Here is a 27,762-nt window from a genome sequence, read left to right as displayed (position 1 = left end):
CCAAATACTACATACTAATTTGGAATGAGCAGAACCATCTAGCAGCACAGTCATTTTTATAAAACAGTGTAACTAAAGGATGTTAATACCTATATAACCTATCTGTTGGGTGTGTTCACCTATTTTTGATAATTCAAGGTACTCTGTATTATTCTGCGGCTCATTTATTATATTCTCTGTCATATTTACTGCGGCTGCAAGGGAAGGGTTATGGTGAAGTCAGAGGCAATGAAGATGGGTGCTCATCTAACAGGTGCTCCACTCCCTTTGTTCTGTGTATACACATATTCAAATCAGACCGGGCTGGGGACAGGATAGGGCCTGTTAACTCGTTGCTGATTTTCCTAGCAAATAAACCAGCAGGTGCTGGTCCCAGCTCCGACTTAGCACTGAGAAGAAGGTGGTGTTTGTATGGGACAGGATGCTTTCATGGAGCCCTCTAGCCAGCTTATTTTGTGACTTAAAGTGCCAAGTGTATTTTCTGCTTGTAGGTAAGGAATTGCATGTGTTATGTTTGAATGTCATTGTTGAAATTTGACTTGTTTTTATACTCCTAAATTTTAAGATATTTCTCTTGTATTGTCAGATACTTTATTTTAAGAAAGTAGCCTATAAGTTTTAATCAGATAAAATGTTTTATGGATGGAACTGAAAATTTTAGGAACTGACAAAAATTAAAGCTGCACGTAATCTGTAAATAAAGCATTGGCATTATTACATATCTTTTTTCCTGTTTTGTTAAGCAGTATATGCATACTGCATTGTTTTTAACAAGTAAGACTTGACAGATTCTGAGACAAAGTTTCTATAGAAGATGTTACACATCTCTTTAAAAATGCATTATGTTATTACAGTGTTTATAGGTTTTTCAGTTCACTATCATGCCTTGTATTTAACACCTAAAATTTGTTTATATTTTGATGAATTTTGTATTAAAATTAAATTAATCTTTCAGTCAACTGAAGTTGACTGAAGAAGTATTACATTAACAGTAGAATTATTCAGCATTTGGTTGCAGATTCAGCATAAGTATACGTTTATCGGTACACTTGATAAAAAGCAGATTTCTGTGCTCTTTTACTGGAATATTCTCTGATCAAAGGTTAGATAAAGCTGTATTGCTACAAAGTCTTGTAATTTGTTTCTTATATACTTTATTGTTTTCAAAGATATCAACAGAGGGAATATATTGCAAATATGCTACATACTTTTCTGACAATTTTTCTTTTATCTTTTTCACGAACTTCATATACAGTCACTTGGTTTCCTTGATTTTGAGCTAAGTACTTTGTCAGCAGCTTTGGCTTCTTAGCCATAGCAGTCTTTAATGAAGATTATCAGACTTTAAAAATGAAATACCTGTCTGATAAGAACATGATGAATATTCAGTTCTTTATCTCCATTACAAGATTGTTGAACATTTCTGATTAAGATTCTACAAGAGATATTGGCCATCATTGTTCACTAGAAAATCGCATCTTACAGTCTTACTCAGATAGAAAGCTTTCCTAGTGTGAAAAATGCATAGCCTGCATTTTTATCATGACGAAAATCAGGTGTTTGGAGCATGACACAAAGAACACCAGAGGAATTGACCTCCAAGGGCAGAGTTAAGTCAAATAATGAAGCTTGGTAGAGCTTGTTCTTGGACAAAAATTCCGAACTTGGAAAGAATATGCCTTAATCCCTTCTGCTGCAAACGGTAGTAGAGGAATAGCAGATTCTTTAGTCCATTTTATCTTTTTTTTTTTTTTTTTTTTTTTTTCCGAATTGACATATTTGCAGAAATTTTGGAAACTATTGCCAGTGACATTGTATACAAGTTCAGGGGTTTTGGAGTGCTAAGGAGCTAAGTGATCACTCCAGTAAAATGTGACTGAGGGTCTGATTTCACTTCGATAAGGAGATGTGCATCTTAAATTCGGGGAATGATAAAACCTCAGTAAGAAGGTTTCAGTTTATGCAGTAAACTCAAAAGTTATGTCATAGTTTTTATTTAAACTAAAGCTGCAGCCATTGTTTTATGTCAACAGTAATCCAGTTGTGCTTGCTAATACTGGTGGCAGCAAAGTGAGATGGAAGAAAACACAGATCACTGAGTTCCAAGTGGAGGTCATTTCTGTACCACCTATTGGTTTATGGGCAATGTACAAAAATAGTTTTTGGAATTCTGTACTCTTTGAAAAATATCTATTGTTCTATTTAGAATGCTAAGGGATAAGTTTGAGTTGTATGGAATTTGTGCCTGATGAGAAAGAAGTACATTTTGCCACACTGGCTTCTTATATCCATAAATTAAGTCTACTATTCCAGAGCATAGAAGATTTGATCACTGTTAAAGCAGCAGTCACCCAGCACGGCTGCCATGAGCCCTTTGTCAGAGCGCCTTTCTCTAGTGTCGGCTTGGAGCCTCAGTGGCTCTCTGTGAAGCCGCCTCAGGAGACAGCAGCACCAGCCATCACCCAGAGCTGCTCCCCAATGGGCAGGAGTCCTCTGGCTGGGAAAAAAAATGGGGCTTCTTCCCTCACTTTCCCTCATCTTAGCTGAAAGAAATTCCTAACTGACCTCCCAATGTCTTCCCATGCTGTTGAATGGAGCCACTTTTTCCCACAAGTTTATTTACAGTTTCTCTTTCCTACACCCTTTTTTTTTTTTCCAACTCAGAAGAAATTAAGTTATTTAGCCACCAGTTTCTTTTTCTTCTTCTGTGATGGCAACAGCATTTGTTCTGATAGTCACTGTTATCCTTCTGCTCATTAGACCTGCTTGGATTCTGATACTTTTCAGCACAGATCTGTAAGAAATATCAATTGTTATACATATTTTGCATTTACCACTGCTGCTTTTACTGGCTTCTCATCATACGTCGCAATCATTTACTGACAGCTAGAGAAACTCCAAATTTGAGCACTGTCATGTGCAAGGAATGAGGAACAATATGGCCAGATCTTTTAATCAATCATTTACAGATTTCCCAGTATTTGTAGAGATTTCTTTTACTTTGTTTAAGGAAATTTAAAAATTGGAAGGTGTTAGGTAGCTTATATAAAATTTACTTTCACCATTAAATATTTTGTGAAGGTATTTACTGAGGAATTATTCTCTCAAGCGGAAGTTTGATTTGCATTGTAAGGTTTGCAGGAAGAAAACTCACTTCTCTTAAATATTAGAACAACTCATCTTCCATTAACAAGTCAGCTCGTCCCTAAGAGTCAAACAGCATTTCAAAAACTGCACAAGAACAACACGCCACAAATACTTTGAGAAGTAGGGGAAGAGGTTTCCGTTTGATGGGCTTCAATTGCTTCAGGTTTTTTATCTAAAAAAGTCACGCATGCACTCACCATGCTCCTGTGCATCCTCCAGTTAACTATCTCTGTATCTTTTCTACCCTTTTCCTTCCTTTTTATCCCATTCTCCTCCCATGTCAGCTGACTCCTTGCTGTTCTCCCCACACCAGTGTCCATGCAACCTGAAGTTCTCTGCCTGCTTCTTTTTCAGTTCCCAAGAAGTCGGGTATTTCTGTCAGGAGGTTAAACGTCTTTGCACACATCACCCCTATAGCATTCTACCATGGGACTGCACCAAGCTGCTTCCCTTTTTAATTCCTCACTCTCGGCAATGCTGCAAGCTCCTGGTTGGCTTGTGTTGTTCAGTTGTATGAAGAGTGAGGCAAAATTATTCATATTTTTGGAGTTTGTCATTTTCATAAACCTGACTAGTTGCTAAATGAACAGAATATGACCAGAGATTCCTTAGCAAACTCATGTAATGTTCTATAAATCTGCCTAAGGGTGACAAAAGAAAAAACAATTCTAAAGGAAGAGAAAGCCAGACTAGTTAAAGGGAGCCATTTTGCACCCTCAAGGTGCAGGATTCCTAGAAGACAGGATTCATCATGGGACTAGAGATCTGCTTTTGTATGTATCAACAGAAAACTTCAATTCTTCTTTTTCCTATGATCCAAATACATTTTTTTTGCAAGATTATTATGTTTCTTGAAGTATTAAGTATTAAGTTATGTTTCTTGAATTTTGTCTGAAGCATAAGGTGCATGTAATAATAACTATATCATTTCAAAGAGGGAAATTTGTGAAAGTGAGCCTTGTTAGATTTTTCAGATGGTTTCTCAGCGTAGCTGGAAAAGCAACATTAAGAAAATTCTCTCTGGATAAACACAAGAAAAGAAGTCCTAAATTTGAGCTTGTAGTCCAAGACTGTATAGACAATACGAGCTCTGCAACCTGAGAATATTTTAAAATGAAAATATTTTAAACATTAAAGTAAATTCACCTGTCCTCATTTTTGTCAAACTTTCAACAGTTTTTTATAACCAGGAATCAGAAATATCCTTTCAGGTTTGGCTTTTTATGTACTTTGACACTGGGTATCTATAGCTAAATCCTATTCCAATAAAATCAACGAGCATTTCCCCATTTCTTACTTGAAATCTGAAACATAATCATAAAAAAGTTTAAGCTTTAACTCCGAGAGTTTTTTCTTTGTGAGAGTTCCTCATTTCTGTTTTCCAATGTTCCCATTAGTGCTTTGGGTGTATTTGTTTGTTCCTTCATTTTTATGCAGGTATTTGTTCTGCCTTGAAGCTGACAGTACCATCTCATACTATCCATGGTATCGAGGGGCAACCACTCCAGCTCACTGTTGACTACAATTTCAACACTACAGCTTGTGAAATCCAAATAATTTGGCTGTTTGAGAAGCCTCGGAGTAATCCAAAATACCTGCTTGGCTCTGTAAACCAAACAGTAGTACCAGACTTGGAATATCAGCACAAGTTTACCCTCATACCACCTAATGCATCTTTGATGATCAATCCATTACGTATCAGTGATGAGGGCAATTATATTGTAAAAGTCAATGTTCGTGGGAATGGGACAGTAGCTGCCAGTGAAAAAATTCACGTAGCTGTTGATGGTAAGTTACTAAAATGTAGCATCTTCAGTTTGAAAATAAAATTTACATAGCTCTGAAGTAATGGTTCTTGGAATCCAATTATAGTAGTGCACTATTTAATCGAACCATGCACAAATAAGTGCCAACAATTGAGTTATGTTATTTTCTACTGCTGGAGGGAATGCTACAATATGTCACCTTTAAACAAATTTAAGTTGTTAACTAATATTTCCTGAACTTAAAAAAAAAAAACACCTAAGGAGTTTCAAAACCATTGACTAATATGAGAAATGTAGGAAATAATGTTTCATAAGGCTCTGCTATGTTATCAGACAGGATGTATCAATTTTCAATGTACTGCAATTTATGGATTATATGGAGGGAGCCCTGATCCTGGTTAGACTGAATTAATTAAATGAAAGAGACATTAATGTGATACAGCTGTGGCTGTCATTTCACTCCCATGTCTATGTCAGGCAGTAGCCATCCCCATGACTTGGCCAGCAGTGAGTTTCAGTCACAGTGTCAGCCTCGCAGCACTACTGGGGAAATCCCTCACTGTGGGCAACATCACCCATTCTACTCTCTTCACTGCTGTGGCTGCAGGGTTTTGTTTATTAGACCAGAGTTGGAAGCAATGATATACCCAATCTCAGCCTCTGTCATATAACCAGTAATATAAACAGTCTAGCTTTATTTAAGTACTGGGAAAATTCTTACCAGATGAGAATACAGCCTTCTTTTTTTTATTCTTTAACCATATTTAATAAACACACTTTGAAATATGGATACTTTCCAGAGAGGAGGATGGCTACTATTTGTGTCATTTTGGCAGTGAAGACTGTAATGTACTAGTAGTCAATTTTATAACTCTTCATATCTCTTTTTTTTATAGTACCTGTCACACAGCCAATTGTGCACACTGAGCCATCTTCAGGGGTAGTGGAGTACGTGGGGAATATTACGTTAAAATGTACCGTGGGAAAAGGCACAAGGGTAGTTTACCAGTGGATGAAAAATGGAAAGCCTCTCCATGCTGGCCCTAATTATACTTTTTCATCAAACAATGCTACGCTTCTAATTGTTCCTGTTGCAAAAGAAGACATTGGGAACTACAGCTGTTTGGTGTCCAACCCTGTCAGTGCAATGGAAAGTGAGAGAATTGCACCAACGATATATTGTGAGTACATGAAATATTCATAATTACCTTTGTGTAAATGATCTGGTTGAAAAGAGTGCCTCTGACTAAGGTAAAGAGACAGAAGACAGTTGAGTTAACATTATATGTGAGCTTGCGTTCAAAATAAGTTTGTAGCAGCTATAACTTATGATAGTGTAATAAAAAGTTCTCTCAGTGTTACATTGTTGTGAAGATCAGTCTGAACTGCAGAATCCACATATGAATTTCAGGTGTTCCACATGGGCATCTTCAAATATGGAGGAAGTGTGTGTCAGAGGAAAGCAATCAGAATTATATACAGAAAAATCTGATTAAAATAGAGACAGAAAAAGGTATCCAGAAGCTGAGTGGAGGAAGCATCAGGCTGATGGAGTGCTACTCATGGTATTCCTCAAGATCATTTTGAGTCCAATCCTGTCTAATACTTTCATTACTGATATCAAAAGACTGGGAGTATGTCAATGAAGTTTACCTGTGACAATAACCTGAGAGGTCTGAACAACAGAGTCATAGAATTGGTATGAAATCTGTTAAAAACTAAAAGGACATGCACTTGGAGAATAAAAAAATCATGAACTTCTGCTGATGGAGATTTGTATGGCAATAACCAAGGCAGTGTATCTGCCTGATTGAGCTCATCAAAAGACATCTAACAGGCATAAAAAAGATGAGATAACAAGTTGAATACTGTATTCAGTACCTACACAACCCAGAGGAATAATATGGAACTGTACAGAAACAAAACAAAATGGAATGGAGATCCTATCCATGAGAACAGGCCAGGAGAACTCAGTTTGGTTGCAGAAAACAGACTCTGAAAGAGGTGTTTGCTTTTCATATAAAGTGGGAAACACGAGGGAGCAAGATTTATGTAAAGATTTATGTTGACTGAAGAATAAACTGTAAGACAACCATATATTGTGACTGGAAATTAGATGTTTTCCAGTTGTTGGAGTAATGAGATTTTGCAAGAGCTGTGCGCATTGCTATTGCTAAGGGTTGACAACTGTATGAATGGCATTCATGCGGTGTTGGATTACTGCAGCAGAAGCCTGAATTCAGTGGTATCAAATGTTCCTTCCAGGCCTATGTTCCCAAGGATTCATTCATGTCATTTTAAGATCATATGCTTACAAAATACAGAGACAACTTAGGTTTTGGTTCATTTATTATTTTGTTGTTGTTTACTGCTGATTTACACGGGTCCTCCAGTAAGTAGTGCTGAGAAAACTGTAATGGTTTAATGTAAGTGAAATGAGATTTTTAGGTAAGTAAGATAATGCAGAAGCCAAGAAAGAGTGCCCATCCTCTATCTAGTTTGAAACTTTCTGTTTCAGATAATGAGTGATTTGTGTGCCTCAAACCCTTTTTTTAGCTGTATTGGCTTAATAAAAGAAATTGTTTCTCTGCAAATATACCTTTTTTGTTCAATATACCTAATCTCTGTGAAAAATAGCTTTTCAACAAGCTAATTTAGACTAGAGGTGTGAGGATGAGAAAACTGTCAAGCCGGGGATTCCTGTTCTGAAGATCTAATAACTCAATGTCATGATCCTGTCAATACTCAACTGTAATAGGCCATGATGAGCAGGTTATGATGGATATGAGCCTCAGGTTTGGCTCATATCATTGCCTGCAGGACACTGCTATGAAATATATTTAAGGGTTTGTGCTGGTGCTCTTTTAAGGTTTGCTTAATGATCTCTAAGCAAGTTGGTAACTTTATATTTAGCTAAAAATAAAGACCATTACTGATTTTTGAAGCGGTAAAAGGATGTGCAAAAGCACCTGAGGAACTTAGTGAAAATGAAAACTCAGTTCATGAATGTAAACTGAGTTAGAGGACACAAAAGGCTTGGCTTAATCAACATTCAGCAAATCTTAGAAAAGGCACTTTCATTTTTTCCTTACCCCTCCTGCAATGTCAGCTCCCATAGCCTCCAACAGTTGTGTGACCTTGCCAGGCTTCAGTCCTTGCATCCTTCAGAGTCAAAGTGCCTTTCTCAGGGATCTGAAGATCAGGTCAGGACCCACCACCATCAGCCCTGTTCAGGTATAACCTGTTCCTCACTGGCACAGCGTGGATGGCATGGTGCAAGGAGTAGAGCTGGATTCCTGCTGCACGCTCCAGCTTCTCCCACCATGTAACCTGGTAGTGGGGCAGGCAGCCCATGCCCTCTGCCCAGCCTCACCACACTACCAGCTACACCTTTCACTCGGCCTTCTCCATCTTTCTTCTAAGGTTATGCATTCTGCCACTTACTTATTTATAATTATAACTTGGAAGAATCAGATGGGAGTTATCTTGTATCTAAAGTATGTGTGAGGGGGTGTCCCTACATTGCCCAGAATGGTGAAGGCTAGCAAGGACGTTGTTAGGAGACAACTCATCTCTTAGGAGCACCTGTCAGTCTCTCTTAGGAGAACTGACAGCACTGCAGACACAAAGATGAAGGAGCTGCCCCAGAGAGTCCTTAATGGTGTAGATATGAACTGTTTCTACTCATTGTGGACAGAGAAATCATGATAAAACATTCTACAAGGAAATAACCAGCACTGATGGAGTTTTATCATCATCATAATGACTTTAATCTCATTCTTCTCTCAAGGTAGCACATTTTTAATATCTGCTTTAATGTCTGTTTTTCTCACTTTCATGAGCTAGGAGAAGGCCTTACACATATTTCTCTACAAAGAATAACTACCTTAAAACATGGGGAAGCTGCAGCCAGCACAGCTTGACAGCTCTCTTATGATGCAACAAAGTCAAACCAGATTAGAAAAATACCTTTCATTGTTGCTACCATTCTGACTGCTATGTTTGGTATTGGGATTTCTGACTTGCTGCTTGCAAAATTGGCTCTGGAGCATTTACTGCACTGATGGGTGCCTGGAACACTTGCACTGACAGGATGTGTTCCCCTTAGCCTTATTTCTTGCACTGTTCTCCCTTCTCCCTCACTCAACCATACATATTTTCCCATAAATTTGAAAAATCATTCCAAGCTCCAAAATGAAAACTTATTTTCAATCCATTGCTGAGCAGAACTTGAAAACATTAGTTACTTCAGTGTTCAATTTCTGAAATGTTTTGTTGCCTTATGATTTTGATACACTAAAATATCTCCGATTCAATTTTTTCTCATGTATGGAAATATTATTACATGCATTTTAGAATGGACTTTTTATTTCATCAGAATTGGTCGTTTACATTATGTACAACTTAAAATATGGGAAAAATATTAATAGAAAACAATTCAGTACTGAAGGACTACAGTGCTTACATTACTATCCATATTCCATATTCCATATTCAAATTTGTGATGGGAGTTGGGATTCTTACCTCCTGAGCTATACCAGTCCCATAACTCAGTCCAGCCTCTGCTTACTGAGGTATCAGGTCTTCCAGCAAGCAGTTGTCAATACCACTGGCCCCAGGATCCCCATCTGCCATATGTCATTGCTGCGGGGGAGCTCCTGTAAGTGATAAAAGAAAGGTCACTCACAGTAAATACCTGCCATCTGCTTAGAAACTACAGCAGTCTCATGGAGATAGGAGCAATTGGAAATATTCCCACAGAGCTGTAAATTGTTACCAAGAACAGGTGATTTATTATTTTACAAGTCATTTAGTTAACTGGCCTCACTGAGACAAGAGGCTTATTACTGTTGAGAACAATATGGGGAGGGAGTAGAACTGGGTGATCCATGAAGGAAGGTGCTCCACTTTTTTACTGAGAATCAAAAGTGCTTTTTGTTCTTCATCATTTCTCACTAATATTGTCCCCCTTCTCCACTAGCTGTGATGATAATGCAGCATAGAACATTGCTATTGCAGAAGCATGAAGCAGAAATAAATTATTTCAGGAGTGGGAGAAACTGCTGTCATGGAGGCTGCAACAGTGCAGTGATGGAGTTGAATGTAATAGATTGTGGGATTTCCTTCCTTCAGATTTCCAGTAGCCAGAAAATATTTAATTTCAGAGAGGAAGGTGCTGATTATCTGCTTTTTGGAATCACACTTGAAGCTGTGGGTACTCCTTTGCTACCTGGTGCGTGGGGATCAGTGATGTATGCACAGTCCAGGGGAGACAACAGGCTGAGCCAGACCATGCAGAAGGGTTATCTGATGGTACCTTCATCAGGGATGGACTTCACCAAGGAATGTTGCTTTTCAGACATAGCCAAGATTTGGCTATTTTATAAGAAAACCTTTCTTTGTTTTATGTTTTTCTTGGTTTTTTGTTTTCCAACAGCCAGTATGTGGTGATTTTATCATTGTTTCTTTTGATTTGTAGCTTTCGTACTGAAGTGCGGTCACACTGTGAGTGCTGACTATGCACACTGCACAGTTAGGGCACTGATACAACAACAGAACTCAATTCTGATCCTTTTTTGGCAAATCTCCTGTTATAATGAGGGAGCGAAGAGATCTGTCAGCTGGTTTACATCTGCCAAAGATTATATTATCAGTTAAAATAAAAGCTAGTATCAGAAAGAAGAGTTGGGTAAGAGGAATGGCCTTTCATAGCACCTGGTGTTGTATAGGCTCTGCACGTACAGAATTCTTCATGTAGGGTGCAGATAGTTAAGCTGATGCAGTGGTGACAGCTTTGCAGTTTCCAGAAGCATTTATCATATTTACGACTCATGTTAAGGAACCCATGAGCAAGAAGCTCTGCATCTAAGACTGCAGATTTCTAGAAACATCTTGATTCTTCCCCATGGCACCTGTGACATGAATCCACATCACCCAATAAAATGTTAGACAGATGCTGAGTCTTAAAATGAGACTGAGAAAAGCATATCACTAAAACAGAAACATGGAAAATAGGAAGTGTGACAACTATAAGTTGTGAAATATGCACATTTGGCTAAAAATGGACTCAACTGAGTGTGGCAGTCTCCATTTTCTATCCTAAACTTTCACAAATAGAGAAAGAAAAACAATGAAGCACACAGGAAACAGCTTGCATGCAGCTTGTTTAAGAGCTCTTCAAGCCTCATAAAACAAGGTGGACAATCAATAGAAGCATACATATTACAAGGAAAACTAATGTCAGCCTGCATTTCCTGATAAGAAATAGTCATTAACAAGCCAGTGTTCCTCTTTGTACAGAAGCACATTGCAAGTTCAAAACCAGCTACGTGGTTTTAATGCTTACAGACAACCGTAGGAAGATGGAAATATTACTTGATCACATTAAAATTGGCATAATATTGAGTTATCTGTCTTCTTGTAATGCCATTTTGGAGTCACTTGACAGCAGCTTTACTGAGCTCCAAGGATCTCACCAAAGAGAAGTCACCTGTTCATCCATCATTTCTTTTGGTTTCTTTCAGCATCTGTCAGTAATAGATCTGTACATTTTTGACTGTGCATGTAAATCCCAGGGAATTATTAATATTAAAATAATGAGTTCTCTAATTGGAAAAAAAAAATTATTCTTTACATCATTTTTTTACAATCAGATCCTTGTAAAAATAGATTTTAACGTGGAAAGACAGGAGAAAAAAAAAACAGGATCTGAAATGATCAACTAAACATAGCATAGGAAATACTCATCATATTTAAATATATTATTTCCCTTTCCATTTTCATATGAAGGTTGCTCTAGAAATTGCAGCCCAATTTTCTCAGTAATGAACACGACTACTGGACAATATGTTTCTCTTCTAATTATGTTCAGAAACCTGGCACAAGGACTTCCTCATGATAGAAACCTGGATGTTGAAGTTGAAATGTACTAAAAGAGGGGAAGGTTGAAGTTTATTTTAGCAGTCACTTATTGAAGTTATCTAAGGCACACCCCATTCTAAAGTATACCTCTAGAATAGTTGTGCCAATTATTATTGTACTGCTAAGTATTACACTGACTATTTATGTATTTCAGAGCTTTATTTTCTTCTGAATATGAAGATAAATGACTTACACCGATACGTTTGGCATTTTAGTAGAAAAGGTCAAATATACCCCAGAAGACCTGCTTCTTTACTTCACAACTTTTCCAAGTGTGTTCAATCTCCACTGTTTTTACAGTACTGAGCACTACATAGACCCATGCTGTTTCCCTAAGCAGCGATTAGATCAGTATTAAGCAGGTGTAGTCTAGTGTGAGATCAAAGATCAAATGATTGAACTGAAAGCCTTTTAATTGTGGTTTAGTAGGAGCTATTGGGAATAGGTGAATGGTTGGACTGGATGATCTTTTAGGTCTTTTCCAACCTTGGTGATTCTATGATTCTATGATTCTATGAATTGAAATAATTGAATCTAATGGCAGCCATTCTAAAGGCTAGTCCAGTTTAAGGAATCTAAGTGCTTTTATGTAAAATTTAAATACGTACTCTGATTTTAATTTTTCCATTATGTTTTGGTTTTATATTTTTCAATGCAGATGGACCTTATGGACTCCGAGTCAAATCAGACAAAGGTCTGAAGGTAGGAGCGGTGTTTACCGTCAGCGTAGGGGAAGCCGTACTGTTCGACTGCTCAGCTGATTCAAACCCACCAAACACTTACTCGTGGATTCAAAGGGCTGACAATACCACTCATGTAATCCAATATGGACCCCACCTGGAAGTTATGTCTGATACGGTGGCTCAGAAGACAAGAGATTACATGTGCCGCGCTTTCAACAACATGACTGGAAAACGAGATGAGACTCACTTCACAGTGATCATTACCTCTGCAGGTAAGAACATTGATTCCTGGCTGTAACTATAGCTTCTGAGCTGATTGTCAGCCCAGGAAAAGGAAATTATTCTTAGAGCTCTAGAGAACATACGTATGAAGTCTTGCTAACAATGTACTAAGTGGGATTTTGGCCATTGTGGAGACTGAGGTATTACTTGCAGTGTGTCACAGCTTTAAATGAGACCCACCAAGATATCAGTGTTTTGTAGGAGTTTGACAGTAAAATATATTCAGCCATTCGGAGCTTTATGGAATGAGAAAATGTAGAAACCTTTTGGATGCCAGGACAAGCCCTTCCTCCCAAGGGCAGATTTGGTCCAAAGCTCACTGTCTCATTCTCTGCCATTCAGGAGCTAAGAGGGATCAGTGCATGGGAGAATCTCAAGCATACACCACTGACTGGAGTAAGCAGCCACAGACTCCCTATGTGATTAGGTATTATAAGAGCCCTAGTTTACTGTAGGATGATAATGCAAGCTGTGATGATGAATGAATAATTTTATTACAATCTGCTTGTAAAAATTATTTGCTTTCATATTTAAGAATCTGTGAATTAGCTACCAGGTTTTACTAAACATCTCCTGTATTTCCTATACTTTATAACCTCTGTTCCTGCATCAGATTGCATTAAACAGCAATAAGGCACTGTTCCAGGAAACGTCTAGAAGCACACAGCTATAAACAATATACTGAGAAACTCTGATATCCCTTATTAATAAGGATCTTTTTTTCAGATAAGGACTGTATAAAGTTAATGTTCAAAGAGATGCAATCAATTGCCTGTTAGAAAATTTAACAAAGCAACTTAACTTGTGCAGAACAAATTGCTCAGCCATTTATTAGTAAGATAAACAAGGGAGGCAGATTGTCCATTGTTCTGGCTGATATATAATCATCACAAACCTATGGAGTTCAATATGCTGAAAGGAAGTCAGGTTGCAATTTTGCAATGATAATGCTGCACTTTAAAGATTGAGTTAGAGGAGAAAGAAAAGGCTATGTGTCATTAGAAATAAGACTGACACTTCTCCAGAAGTTCATGTCAGCTACAATATGAATGAGTATATTCATCAGTAAGAATTAAGAAATTCATCCAAGTTCTCCTTTCAAAGTCCAAAAAGAAAAAAATCCAGAGCTTCATGTTTAGTCCCTTTTCAAAACACACACTTCCTAATTAAAAATATTTTACCTAAATAAAACTTTTCCAAAAAGTCAGTTTCCCTCCTCTACGGCCATTTCTTCTTGATATTCATTCAGATAGCACTAAATCACAGATGTTGAGCCAACACACTGCAAGGCAGCACTAGCTGAATCTAAGTGGTGTGAATTCACCCACCAGACTAAACCTCAGTGATACTGCCCAGGCTACATTCTGCTTAGAAATTAACACAATTTGTATAGAATTAAACATAATAAACAAAGACTATAAATATTCTTGCACATCCCTTCTATCTCTCCTGATAATCCTGGATAAGGGACCAACTTGTGCCTTTCAAAACACTGGCAATGTCTCTTGCACATTGAACAACCTGAAGAGTGGAAAGTTATCAGTTGTCGTAAAGCATTCGGTCTGCACTGATTTTTTCTTTTCCCAAAAAAGGCATTCTCAGTTTTCATGTGATGATTTTCAGTCTAGGAATTGCTTGCTCTCTGTAATTGTAATTCCTTAGTAGCAATCCAGAAAAGAAAAAAAGAAAAGAAAAGAAAAGAAAAGAAAAGAAAAGAAAAGAAAAGAAAAGAAAAGAAAAGAAAAGAAAAGAAAAGAAAAGAAAAGAAAAGAAAAGAAAAGAAAAGAAAAGAAAAGAAAAAACAAACCAAAAAACTTGAAAAGCTTGGGTATATGTTTGTAATACAAGAGACTGTCCAATGTGGTTTCCACAATGTTACTGCTTGTATACGACCATCTTTGTGATATTTGCACTTTGTGAGATATTTCATTTTAGTTATTAAGTAAGAGCACAACCCAAGAGACAAACAGAGTTGTGCTGGTGACCAGCGAATTGTCCTTTCATGCATGGAATAGGAAATACACACAATACTAGGACCGCAAGTTAGATAGAAAGGGCTGGCTCCAGCCATTTGGGAAGGCCTAACAGCCTGCAGGTAGAGGAAGAACTTGTTCTGTAGGCAGTATGCTATGAACAGGAATTGTGCAATCCACCTTAGAGATGGATCCTAGAGATGAGGAAGCTTGTTGCCTTCTGTTTGCTGCCATGCCAGAAGAGAAAATCTACCCTGCCATCTAGCTAACTGTGGGCTACCATATGAAGAATTAACTTACAACGCAGCAGGGAGCCATGTGTATGGGAGTATGTATGTGAGATCTCCACAGCCATGCTGAAAACAAATACACCATGAGCTTTCTTACGTCACGTTTTCTCAGCAACTCCTTCCCATCTAGACTCAAGCTGCAAACATGGGAACTCCCAAGCTTTCTGTTGAGAAAAAAATTGCAGAGCTAACCAACCTGAGGGCCATCTCACACTGGCATGCAGGAGCAAAGCTCTACTGGAAACCACACTGGGCTCATGAGTGGCTGTGGGCCCAGTGCCATGGCTGGAACAAGAAGGGCACCTCTTCTGTTTGAGCAGTGAGTCTTCTGGTGCTCATAGCTTCTTGAGAAATATTTTGTGCCTGGGAAAAGAAAAAACAGTTTCTAAATAAAACCTATTTCATCTAACTCAAGAATCAATTAATGTAGTTCCTCCAGCACCAACACATCAATAAGGGAAATAAATGAAATAATGGGGAAATCACGATTGTCAACTGACCTTTGACTGTAAATATGCAAGTGATGTATTCAACCTTAATTTAACCCACCAGTACCATCTAGACAATGAAAGCATTTGCTCAAGTTGCTGTCTTGGAACAATTTTAAAGAGTTTGCTTTAGGGTGATTTATAAAAATGCATATATCAGTGTGATAATAGCACTTTAACCAGAACAGGAGACTAAATACAGTACTCATCTTTTTTTGACACAGGACTGGAAAAATTGGCTCAGAAAGGAAAATCTTTGTCATCTCTTGCAGTAATAACTGGAATTTCATTATTTTTGATCCTAGTTATGAGTTTTCTATTCATATGGAAAAGATATAAGCCACTTAAAGGTATGTAAAAGTTAAGCACACTCCAGCTATTCTTTTGGAACATTAGAAGATAAAGAATGATTTTTCTTTTTTCTGCTCTTTTCAGTGATACAACAGAAGCTGCAGAGAAGGTACAAAAATAAAGCATTCTTACATTTTGAAGTCCTTTCCACTATGAGAATTGAATTTTATCATACTAACTTTCTTCCCTTATCTTTTGATACCAAACTGAAAAATGTGTTTATGTTTTCTAGGCCAGAGGCTGACTACAGAAAGGCACAGACATTTTCAGGTAATGCTAATGGAAGAAATATGAGCATAAGGTCAAATTTCATTCTTGCAAAAAATTGGCATCTCTAAATGCAAAGTAAAAGGATAGGAAGTGGTTTTAACTGGAGTTAGAGACTTTTATGCCATCTCTCTTAAGATAAAACCTGAAGGACTACATGTCAGTGTAGGTTTGACTCCTGTTTAGAGTTTATTATATACTTTGTATCCTGCTATCTTGAGCTCAAGCTGTTAAACTAGGTTAGAACCACTTGTGTGCCCACTTTTCTCTCCAGCATGTAATGTGTGTTATGAGTAATGGCCCAAGAGACGAGAGTCAAAAGATCTGCTAGAGAGGGGTGAGTTAATGAGGGTGGATAGAGACCCACCCCAACTACTACAAATTGCAGCTGAAGTCCCACATGCAACTTGTCAAGTGGCTTAACAATCATGTTCACTTATTATGTTCTATTTTTTTAATCAGCTAGATTATAGAAGATTCAGGTGGAACTGTCTCACACTATGATATGCTGAGCTTGTGCTGGGCTTCTTGTCTGTGGGAAATGAAAACAGATGGGTCTGTTTAGACTTCCAGTAAAGTCAGTTCCAATGGCTCTTGCAGAGTTGCTGCTGAGGTTAACCAGAAGCTCTGCGCTTGGTTCCAGGCACTGTACATCCCCAATCAGTAGAGAGGCAGCTTCTCTGCCTCACTCCAGGCCAGCTCAGTGATTTAAAGTAATTTAAAGTAGATCAAACAACCAATATTCACATTTATTTTCCTTTATTAGAGAAATGTGGTTTCCCATCCGTACTTAAACTTTTTCAATTTTGTATTACATCTTGATATGTTTTTCATTTTTGTTTGTTTTAACTTTAGGACATGAAAGTGCTTTGGATGATTTTGGGATATATGAATTTGTGGCTATTCCTGATCATGGCAGCAGTTCCAGGGTATGTGATTTTACATCACAGTGATGGTTTCCTTTCTGTTTCTGTGAATACCTGCACTCTAGTCGTTTTGTCTGCTTGCTCTTGCTTTTCACAGATGTTTCATCACACCATATTCATCACTGTTGTTTATGTAGTATTTGTTCTTTCTTTACTGTGTTACTAGTTCAGTACTGGCACAGTGCAGTAGGGAACTTATCAAACTCTAAAGGGAACAATCTCAATCCAGATACCCCACATTAAAAAAATAAGAGTAGTGTTAGGTAGATGGGTAACACCAAACCACTCACTGCCCTACAAGCAAATTAATTGTTGCAATGACATTTTCTTCTTTATTGCTGTTCATACAACATACAACTTTGGCAGTTCAGAAAAGCTACAGGGGGTATTTAAAGTATTGTTTATAAAAATAAATGTCATCTATAACATGTGATGTCAGATGATGAATACAAACAAGAAATTGGCCCACAGAAGATCAGACCCTAAATCATCCCAGTCACAAGCATCCTGTCATCCCTAGGGCTGACCATACCACAAATTCACATCATTATTAGGTATCCTGCAGAATTAGGGCACTGGTCAGAGAGAAGGGGTGACCAGAAAAGAGTGGATATGCAATGAAATTCATTCTAATCTCCAGCACCATTTCAAGAAACAGCTGTTCAGAACTGTGGCACGCCGATAGAGTCAGGATTTGATTTTACATTCATTTTAATTCGCAGAAAATGGAAAAGTAAAAAAACAGAAATGATAAAAAACTGGAATTTGGGCATAGGCAGAAAAACAATGGAAAGTCCTGATGGATTTGGAGTCTAGATGCTCTGATGACATAAGAACTGATTCATATATGTAACATATTAAAAAAATTCATTATTACTACTTTGTTCACTCACTCTGATGGGAGTTTTGTCCTGAGCTCTTTCCCTGACTATTTTCTCCTTTTTCAATCTTTATTCACTTACTTATCTCTTTGATTATTGACTGTTCCTTCCTTGACATGTGGTACAGTAATATAAAGTAGCTGCTGTATTAAATGCAAAAGGTACATCCTAAATCTTCTTAGATTCAAATTGATTTTAAATTATTACTTGTATTACTATAATGTGACAAAAACTTGCAGAACAAAATGTGAACCAATAGGGATGAAGTTCTGCATCTGTGCCCAAAGTGTTGACGGAGAAGAGCATTGTTAAAAAAAAAAAAAAATGATAAGTTACATTATCAATTTTATTTCTGTGGAACTTTTATCAATTTGTACTTACAGCAGAAACATTCTTTGCTACTTTTAGGTTTCAAGTCAGCCTGTTCAAAGCTCTGACACTGCGCCAGGCCAGGACGTACTTAGTACAGTTTATGAAGTCATTCAGCATATTCCCAATCAGCAGCAGCAGGACCATCAACAGTAAGTTATAACCTGTATGCACACATGTGGTAGCTCAAAGACAAGGACTTCCGTGTGTGACTGAGACTGAACAATTCACACATTAATGGCTGGTGTTGATTCCAGTGAGAGGGTGAAAGCAGCAAAAAAATGCAAGATACATCATTCCTTCCCTGGTCTGTGTACAATCCCCCACCTTCACGACTCTAGCCTGAAATTTTATCATGCCACCTTTGTCTAAGTGTGAAGAGAGAGAGTTAAGATCTTCAAACACCATTTCAAAGGAAAATTCCCAAGTGCTGTAAGAGTTTCACAGCACTGAGTTCTGAGCAATTCCCAGTCAGCAGGTTAAATCTTCAGACAAAGACCTGTCAGCCATGTTCCAAAAAAAGTTGGGGGTTTTCTTCAGTGTTGAAACTGCTCAATTGACCGATGACCAAAGACTGCTTGCAATGGTCATAGAAATACTAACAGGCAGTGCTTCGTTATCTGAGTAGCCGATGTCTTAATTTGGATCTTAATTAATAATTTAGAGCGAAAGAAGTAATGTTCTGCAGTACTCTGGCTGGTACTCCTGGTTTTGTTCACCTTCTTTGTAGTACCTCTTGGCATAAGAATAGCGAACGCACTGTAAAGTTTTTGTCATGGCTGTATAGCTGCCATAAATCTACTCTGAATTTTGGCTGTCTTCCTTGCGAATTAACAATAGCTCACAAGACTTTATTTGTTAACAACCCTATTTTATCACATTTTCCACGTTTTTACTATCTGTTCAGTTTTTCTTAATGGTTGAAAAGAAAAGCACATATTCTTCAAATATACTAAGCAGTTGGCTGGGTATGTGACAACATTAGTGTTCAGTATTTACATTACTAGACATTACAGGTTACAATTGCAACTGTGCATCTGAATTATGTATTTGTAACCATGATTATAAAAGAAAGCTGACTGGTGACAAGCAAATAATGAATTACTGATGACACTTTTGTATCAATCAGATTTTTTAAATCAGGTGTAAAAATAGCAATCATAAAGTACATTTTTTTCTTAATTGTACGTCTCCCATCTCAACTTTTTTCACTGATACATCACTCTTCTACATGGGTTCAAAGTGAAGGCAAATTGAATTTTGTGACAGTTCAGATTTCAACTCAGTATTCTGTAGTTGTAGAGAATTCATTTGCAAAGCCACGTTTCACTCTCTTCTTTAACCAGATTTTACAAAAGAAGTATGGGAGCAAAATTTCCACTAACAAAACCGGGGGGGGCAGCTGAACATGATAAAGGGTAAATGACTCCGCTTAGAAAAACTGCTCTTGTGAATTTTCCAATTCCTGATCTACAGCAAAGAAGCACTCTGACTAGTGAATAAATCAGGATAATAAAGTCGATACTTGGTTTTGCAGCAGGATGCCTCAGCACTATTAGGAAAAAGTAACACGTCACAAAACAGAGAATGGAACTGGGGAAGTAATTCCAAACTCCTGTAGTGCTAAGCAGTGATTGCCTATGGATGGGCTCCTTGGACTTGATATGCAGGCATCTGTACAGTAGCCAGCTACATTCATGGAGAATGACAGAGGATTTTCCTTCATTCTGCTGACAACGGGAGTTTCTCTTTTTAAAAAACAAAATAATGGATGTTAAGGTAGCTGAACAGGTCTCCTCCTGTGCAAGTGATGATTTTGCTCATATTCTCAGTAGTCTTAACGGGGACTGCTGTCATTTCATAATTTTACTAGAATTAAAATCATGGAAAAATAGGTTAAAAATGTGGTTTCATAATTTAATGCCTAGATTTTCAGCCTGAAAATGGTCCAAATCCTCTCTATGAACCTGATGTCTGCACTGTCAGCTGATGCTCTGTCTCTTGCTATAGAAATCCCAGTGACAGTGTTGGCAGAACGCTCTGGGAATCACTTTTTCCTAACAGTTTTCCTTACACTTTTGTCATCTTTTTCATTCAGACACACACATGCATCTATGCCTCTAAGCACTAATTAACTGTAAGATGTTTAACTGTGCTGCAGGTCTTAAAATACAAGAGTGCTGCAGAAAAGTAATTAAATACTTAAACTCCCCTTGGTTTGAACTAAGGGATTCAATATCTAATTACTGTTAAAAAAAAAAAGTGACCTGGGCCAATAGCTGGATTGGCACTTTTGGGTTTTATAGTGATATTAGTTGCTACATGCAACATTATTTTGCAGGTTTGCCCCCTCTCTCCCAAGAATTGAAGTGGAAACATGAGATATGTTTGTGAGGAAACTGCTGAGCTCTATTTCTGGGAGAGACAGTCACAGGAGGTTATGTGGCAGCAGCATATTCAGTAATTGCATTAAATGCACTCCTGCACATATTCTAAACTACATATCAGTAGTGACAAACTGGACAACAAACATTCCACATATTGCCAACCCATGACACATATGAAAGAGATCATAAAATGGCTGCAAAAGCCATCGAGCAAGTTTAACCAGTTCTTGTAAGTAAGCTTTGACAGTTCACATTCCTGTGACTCTTTAGCAGGTGCTGAGTGCATTACTGCTGAAAATACATGAAGAACTCAAAATGTTTGTACCAAGAAAGCAGCAATGTGCTGTGCTGTATTAGCACTGATGGCATAATTTATTTGTAGCTCAGACATGTTTTGCCACTGGTCTTACCTTTCAAAACTAGAGATCGTTTAATGTTCATAGTAAAAAATCAGCCAAATATACCCTCATTCATGCTAAAGAACTGTTCTCCTTTTGTGCTTAGAACTGCTGCTTTCGGTATATGTTTGCAACAGTGTTTTTTAATAAAAATAAATAAGGAAGGCATTGTGGACAACCATTATCATGTCTGTTCTTTCCTAGATGTATATGAAGGCACAGAACAGGAAACCAAAGCATCTGAAAATACAAAACTGACCTTCTTTACTGAAAGGAAATGTAACCACTCTAAAAATGGCAAAGGCTTACGCCAGCTTATCTTCAGACTTTGGGTGCTTTTTAATTGGTATTTTCTTGAAGAATATGTCTTGTTTTTCACTTTTACTTTTTTGTCCTTGTTCACGGCTACAAGAAAGCAAACGGACAGCTTAAAAATTGTGGTATGCAAGCCTGTGCATTTCACTATAATGATGGGAGGGAAGGACACCAAGGTATCAAGACCACAATGTCTCCCATACATTATTTTTTTTTTTAATGAAAAAAAATGCAACAACAACAACAACAAAAGCAACCGTGTATGGGTTATTCATTGGAGTAGATTTTTACAAGAGGTCTCCATGAGAAGTAATAGATGCAATTTGTCAGATTGCAATAGACATTTGAAGTTTAAAATCATTCTTTTAACTCTTTCAATGCAACAGTATCTTTTAATCTACCATCTTAGAAACTGATCTGCAAGGCAGTTATAGTACAAAAATGTACATATGTATATTATTCGAAGTAATGTGTTCTTATTAAATTTTATTTCCTTTGCACTTGAAGTGGTTCTCTATTTGCTGCCAAAAAGTCTGGTTTTCATTGAGTAGAAGAGCAAGCAATATTTAGATAATTTCTGAAAGCTACAGAATGTATTGTCTCATATAGGCTGTATATACATTACAATTCTACTCCTCCAGGGCAAACGAAATACATCTTACTCTTTATACAGACAAGGTGCCACAAGCCCCTTTCCAAATCAGCAATCTTTCTCCCAAAGATCTTTTTAGCAGGTGTCTGAGTCCTACAGGAAAATTCCATATTATTTACATAGGGTCAGCTATTAGGAAGCTTCAGTTAGCATCAGCTGTGCAAAAGGGGAATTATGAATCAGAATAGTCTTCAGACATAAAAATGATAATTAAAAAAAAGTAATTTAGTAACAACTAATTTGGAAGCAAATCATTAGGATTAGTAATGAGAAGCATACAGTATGCTCACCCTTTAAGAGAAGCTGTAAGGGGTTATCTAAAGGATCCACATTTTAGAAAATAATCTGCATTTTTATAAACACTTCCCTAATCCATGTTTACCATACGTTCATTTGTCCACTGATGAGCATGAAGAAGTAGGGTGATGGGTCTGAACTCAGAGGGGAAGAAGGAGACTACAGGAGCAGCAACAGCAGCCAAAGCAGCTCTAGCCTTTTGCACCTAACCACAAAGTGGTGTGTAGCACTTTGTCTTTTCTTACTCAGGTATTACATAGCTTCAAGATGATTCATAAGAATATTATAGAATGCTACTTTGGGTTTTCACAATTACTAATACAAGAATTGTATTGGCTTTGAAGCATTAATCTTCTCTTAAAGGGCAACAAGCTAATATTCCACAAGCCATTTAGCAGGCTAAAGGTATCCTGGGCTGCTTATCTAGTGTGTTGCCAGCAGATCAAAGGAGGTGACACCTCCCTTCTAGCCAGCACTGTTGATTCACATCTGGAGTGCTGGGCCCAGTTCTGAGCTCCCCAGTACAAGTGTAATATGGACATCCTGGAGCCAATTCAGCAGAGGCCACAAAGATTAAGAAGCAGCATCTGATGAGGAGAGAACTGGGACTGTTCATTCTGGAGAAGAGAAAGCTAGAGAGGATATTATCAGTGCTTATAAGTATCCAGTGGGAGTACAAAGACAACAGTGGAGCACTAGTCCATGGTGCCCAGTGACAGGACGGGATAGACACACATGAACCAGCTGCCCAGGGAGGCTATGGAGATGTTTCAAATTCCGATACTTCTCCATCCTTGGAGATATTTGAAACTCAACTGGATACAGTTTCTATCAGGCTCTGAGCATAGGTACCCTCCAGCCTCAACTGTGCAGTGACTCTGTGAGCATGGACAGGGAGATGGTGGGGAACAAAGATAGCTCTCAGCAAAAATGACACAAGCAGTTATAACAAAATGACTTCATGTTAATGTTAATAGTCTGCATACTTTCATTAACCACTCCCTTGACAAAAACAGAGGACTCATTTCTTCAGCTACACTAATACAAAGACAAAATACAAGCACAGTACTGTGTATTTGCTTACAATTCCTTAACCAAGGCAAGGTAAGTAATTATCACCTGAACCATGAATAGGAAGAGGCTATTGCTTTGTAATAGTGGGTTAAAAGGCACTTTTTAACATTTATTTTCTGTAGCTTTTCTTTCTTCTTTTTTGCCTTAATGCAATGAAAGGCTATCATATTTCCTCTGGCCTTTCTTCAGCATAATTTTTTTGGAAATCTGTCACCACACTGCTACAGACACATCTGTATCATACAGCTTTCTGGGAGCTGGATGGCAATAGTTACCCACAGGAGATGGCAGGAGGTTCTGGGCAAGTGCTTGGGACAGAGAGCAGGAGAAAGGAAAGGGAGATGATACCAGTAAACACTAACTTGTTCTGACAGATGTGGAAATTGGACACGTCCCAGGTGACTTCTGCATTTGAGGTAATACAGTGTGTAACTGGGCACTCATTCTTCTGCCTCCTACAAGAGGCTTCCTAACTTAAAACAGCTACTTCCTATGTAAGTAAATGGCTGTGATGAGAATATTTTTGCAGCAAACCAAACTTCTTTTTATAATGCCACTATAATAGAATGTCATTGAATTCTCTATTCAAAAATGAAAAAAAAAAAAAAATGCAGAATGCTGTTCATACACAATGATTAAAAACATCCAAGTGCAGGCTGCAATTTTTATTGTAGGCTGAAAATTTTAAATCCATGACAGGCTATGCAAAAATGTTTCTTCAACAGGTTGTTCTCAATAAGTCTGCTGTGGGTACATTCCTGCAGAGTAGAAGCCCTCCTCCCTCACTTCGTTTCTGTGGGGCTGCAAAGCTTTTCTAGAGAGAAAAGAACTGCAGCAAATATTTCTGAACACTTTGCCAATTGATACAAAAGGATCACATCATAAGGAGCACAACTGATGCACCCTCGGAATGGAAAGGGGAATTTTTCCTGTGCTTGTTATAAGACAATTAGGAAGAAAACCCAAATAATAATAATAAAAAAAGATCATTCTTTCATTAAAATCTGTGGTATATAAACAATAGACAAGGAGCCTAGAAGACAAACAAAAGATTAAACATCTAAGGATCCCGTGCAAGACAAAGTTTACATCAGGGTTCAGTTACACATGCAATGCAAACACCAGCGTGTTGATGGAAATCCTGCTCCACCTAAAAAAATAACACACATACATCTCTCCAGGCTATGCTCTGCTTTCCAGGGCAAAGGACAAAGCTGTTGGTCACAGTGGGCCTGAAAATTCATACAGACCTTAATGCAGAGATATTAGGGCAGGCCTTCTAAACTAGCACACCTCATGCAACAGCAGACTGACCAAAAATAAAATCATGTTTAGAAATGTATTTTGTAATGTCAACACAGATTTTCATCATGATATATGCAGTTCTAAAAACTACTTTCTGTATTGCTTTTTTTTTTCTTCATAAGAAATGAATAAAGTTGTTCTGCTAAGGCGACACAAAAGCTCACCTGAGAAAACAACAGAACTGTGTTGGGAGTCATCTGTGTATCTTCCTTACAACTCCACTCTCCTCTTTGACTTCATCTTGCTGACTTTTGATATTTTTCAAGTCATATTCAATTCTGAATCTGTCTTTGAAGCACTTTCCAAGTCCATTAAGTCTGTTATGCTTGTTCCCATCCATGTTTTATATAGAAATATCCAATATTACAAGTATATTCACTTATTGTAGGTCACTATTCTAAACATCAAGCCAGGACAGTTAGAAAACTACATTCCATTTAACTTTCTTTTCAGGTGTGCCTGAAATATACAGCCAAATGAAGTAAGACTTTGAGAAACAATATAAATGAGAAATCTAAATCATTTGGTTTAGAAAATTTGATCAGACAGGGAAGACTAAGAATTGTTTCATCTTGGTGGGAAGATACCAATAAAAGTAAGTCTTTTGGTATGTAGGAAATGTTCAACAGAAATAGAGACTGTGATTATTTTTTCTTTTCAGTAAAAGGAGGAAAAGGAGGAACCTACTCAGAAAACTCAAGTTAGATAATAATAAATAGGATCTAGGAAAATGGGCACTATACAGAAGGAGTGGAGGAAGATGTCTGCTTCTAATAGATCGAATAGCTTGGATCCTAGCGGTCAGAGTTTGGTAAGTTTGTTCTCAACACACCTGATAGCTTGGCTTCCTCCAGCCCTCTGTTCCCCAGGCACACAAGGTAGGCCCTGCTGTTCAGTGCTGGCCACACACCTCAGGGCAGCCTGAGAATACATGCTGGGGTCCAGCCCCCAAGGGTCCTTGCTGCCTCTCTGTACTGCTACCAGCACTGAAGCTGGCTAATTAGGCCACGTTTGCACCAGTTGAAGGCACAGCAGTGTGTATCTACACGAAAATGCTACAGAGCTCAATCACACAGATCATCACCGCTCTGCAACTGCCTGCCAGCATAGGTAGAGCCTGCAGCTAAGTAAGCGTGGGGTGAATGGCACTCCAAACATCAGTTCTGCTGGCTGATAAACCAAGAACTATGGTTGATGGTTGATACCAGGCACATTGAACCTCAGCCCATGGGTCACAAGCAGCCCATCCTGCGGCCATCCACTGCCTTCATGGCAGCCCTGGGAACACACCCATCTCACAGCAACAACCAAACCACCTGCTGTCTCAGCTGAAACAAAGACATGAGGAAGGTGTAGGGCAGTGCTAGCTTCACCTCCTGCACTTGCCCCAAGTGTGTGTTACGGTGAATAAAACAAAGTGATTACCATAATAATATTTCAACTCATCTACTGGCTTCTCAAAAGAAAACAGAACCCCGAAAAAGAAAAATTGTGGGTGAAAGAAGAGTGTTCAACAAAAAATGGTCAGAGGACTTTTTTGTCAAGACCAATAATATGACACTATGCTTAATGTATGTGGAAATTATGTCAGCTTTCAAAGATTGCAATTTGAAAAGGTACTATAAGCTGAAATGTGCTGCCAAATGTGATGTATATCAAGGAATGTTTTGTAAGGACAAAATAGTAGAACTGAAAAACAGTGTCGTCTTAACAATTTTTTAAAAGAAGGTAAAACTTAAATGCACTGTTATAAAAGTTAGCTATGTGATAGCAAATCTGACAGCAAAAAAATCAAAGCAATATTCTGATGGTGAGTTTATTAAGCAATCCATGGAAAGTGTGGCAGAAGAATACCGATTAAAAGAATGGATTTTTCTAAAATCAGTTTGTCTCACCAGACTATAGAGAGGCAACTTGAGGAAATAGGAAACTATCAAAGGAACTTTGGGGAGCAAAGATGCTGATTTCAAATTTTATGCTTTGCTGATAGATGAAAGTATCGATGCTACAAATCAGACTCAACTTGCCATTTTCATTAGAAATACATAATAATAACAAACATAATGTCACTGAAGAAATCTCTTCTTTGGTGCTATTAAAAGACACAACCAAATCTCTTGATTTGAACAAAGCAGTAAAAAGTACATTAAAGCAATTTTCTTTAACCTCTGTCACTGTGTGGTATAACTACACATGGCACCTCAGCAACGGTTGGTAAAAAGACATAAAATGAATGGAAGATAAGGCAACCGCCACCAGCAGCTCATGTTTCGTGAACTATCACCAAAAGTTTTTGGTGAAAGCAGAAGTTTTGTGTGAAAGCTTCAAAAATGGATAATGTTGTGCAAATCATCATCAAAGCTGTGAATTTCATAAAGCCCAGGTGAATTATTCAGCGCTGATTCCAGGAGTTCCTTAAAAGTATGGATGCTGATTAATGAGGGCATCATGTACTTTTCTGAAGTGAGGTGGATAAGTCAGAGTGAAATGCTAAAAGATTAATAATTTTCAAAATGAAATTAATGCATTTATGGAATCAAAAGGAAAATCTCTGCTAGAGCATGAAGATTAAAAATGGCTCACGTATATTTGGTGGATTTAAATGAGATAAACATGTGACTGCAAGGTGAAAATCAACTTATCTGTATTATCTTTCAAACCATATCAGTACTCAAAATGAAACAAATTATGGCAAGCTCAAGTTATGGCAAACAATTTTATGCATTTTGATTATTGGCTGAACACAATCCCATGAAAAGCAAAACATACGCTGCTTAGCCTTCTGTCTTGATAAAGGAATTTGAGAATAAGTTTCAAGATAACAAAAAAAAAAAAATTTTTTGTTATATTTGCATCTCCATTTTCAACTGTCATAAATACATTACCTGCAAATTTTCAAATGCAATGTATAGAGTTGCAGACATTCACCTAAAAAATTTAATCATATCTCTTTACTAGACTTTTATAAGCCCTCTCTTACTAGAGAGAAA

At 37.7% G+C, this 27,762-nt stretch overlaps 1 protein-coding gene across 2 annotated transcripts; it reads left to right on the top strand.

Moving 5' to 3' along the window:
* The first annotated feature begins 288 nt into the window (after positions 1 to 288).
* On the top strand, positions 289 to 21,950 carry HEPACAM2 (HEPACAM family member 2). Of its 2 annotated transcripts, XM_052693238.1 has the most exons (10): positions 290 to 491; positions 4,585 to 4,935; positions 5,810 to 6,094; positions 12,493 to 12,789; positions 15,775 to 15,900; positions 15,986 to 16,010; positions 16,134 to 16,171; positions 17,024 to 17,097; positions 18,384 to 18,496; positions 21,334 to 21,950. In XM_052693238.1, exons 1-10 carry the CDS (start codon positions 422 to 424, stop codon positions 21,341 to 21,343), a joined length of 1,389 nt encoding a protein of 462 aa, XP_052549198.1. In that variant the 5' UTR covers positions 290 to 421; the 3' UTR covers positions 21,344 to 21,950. The 2 variants fall into 2 exon arrangements, with proteins under 2 accessions (XP_052549199.1, XP_052549198.1); XM_052693239.1 differs by lacking the exon at positions 21,334 to 21,950 and having other exon boundaries at positions 289 to 491; positions 18,384 to 18,500.
* Positions 21,951 to 27,762: the final 5,812 nt, after the last annotated feature.

Source organism: Tympanuchus pallidicinctus, unplaced genomic scaffold (assembly GCF_026119805.1).
Source record: "Tympanuchus pallidicinctus isolate F22 unplaced genomic scaffold, pur_lepc_1.0 scaffold3, whole genome shotgun sequence".
In the NCBI taxonomy this organism is placed as follows: domain Eukaryota; kingdom Metazoa; phylum Chordata; class Aves; order Galliformes; family Phasianidae; genus Tympanuchus; species Tympanuchus pallidicinctus.
The sequence above is the reverse complement of the archived record's forward strand: the minus strand, read 5'-3'. Positions and strand labels throughout refer to the sequence as shown.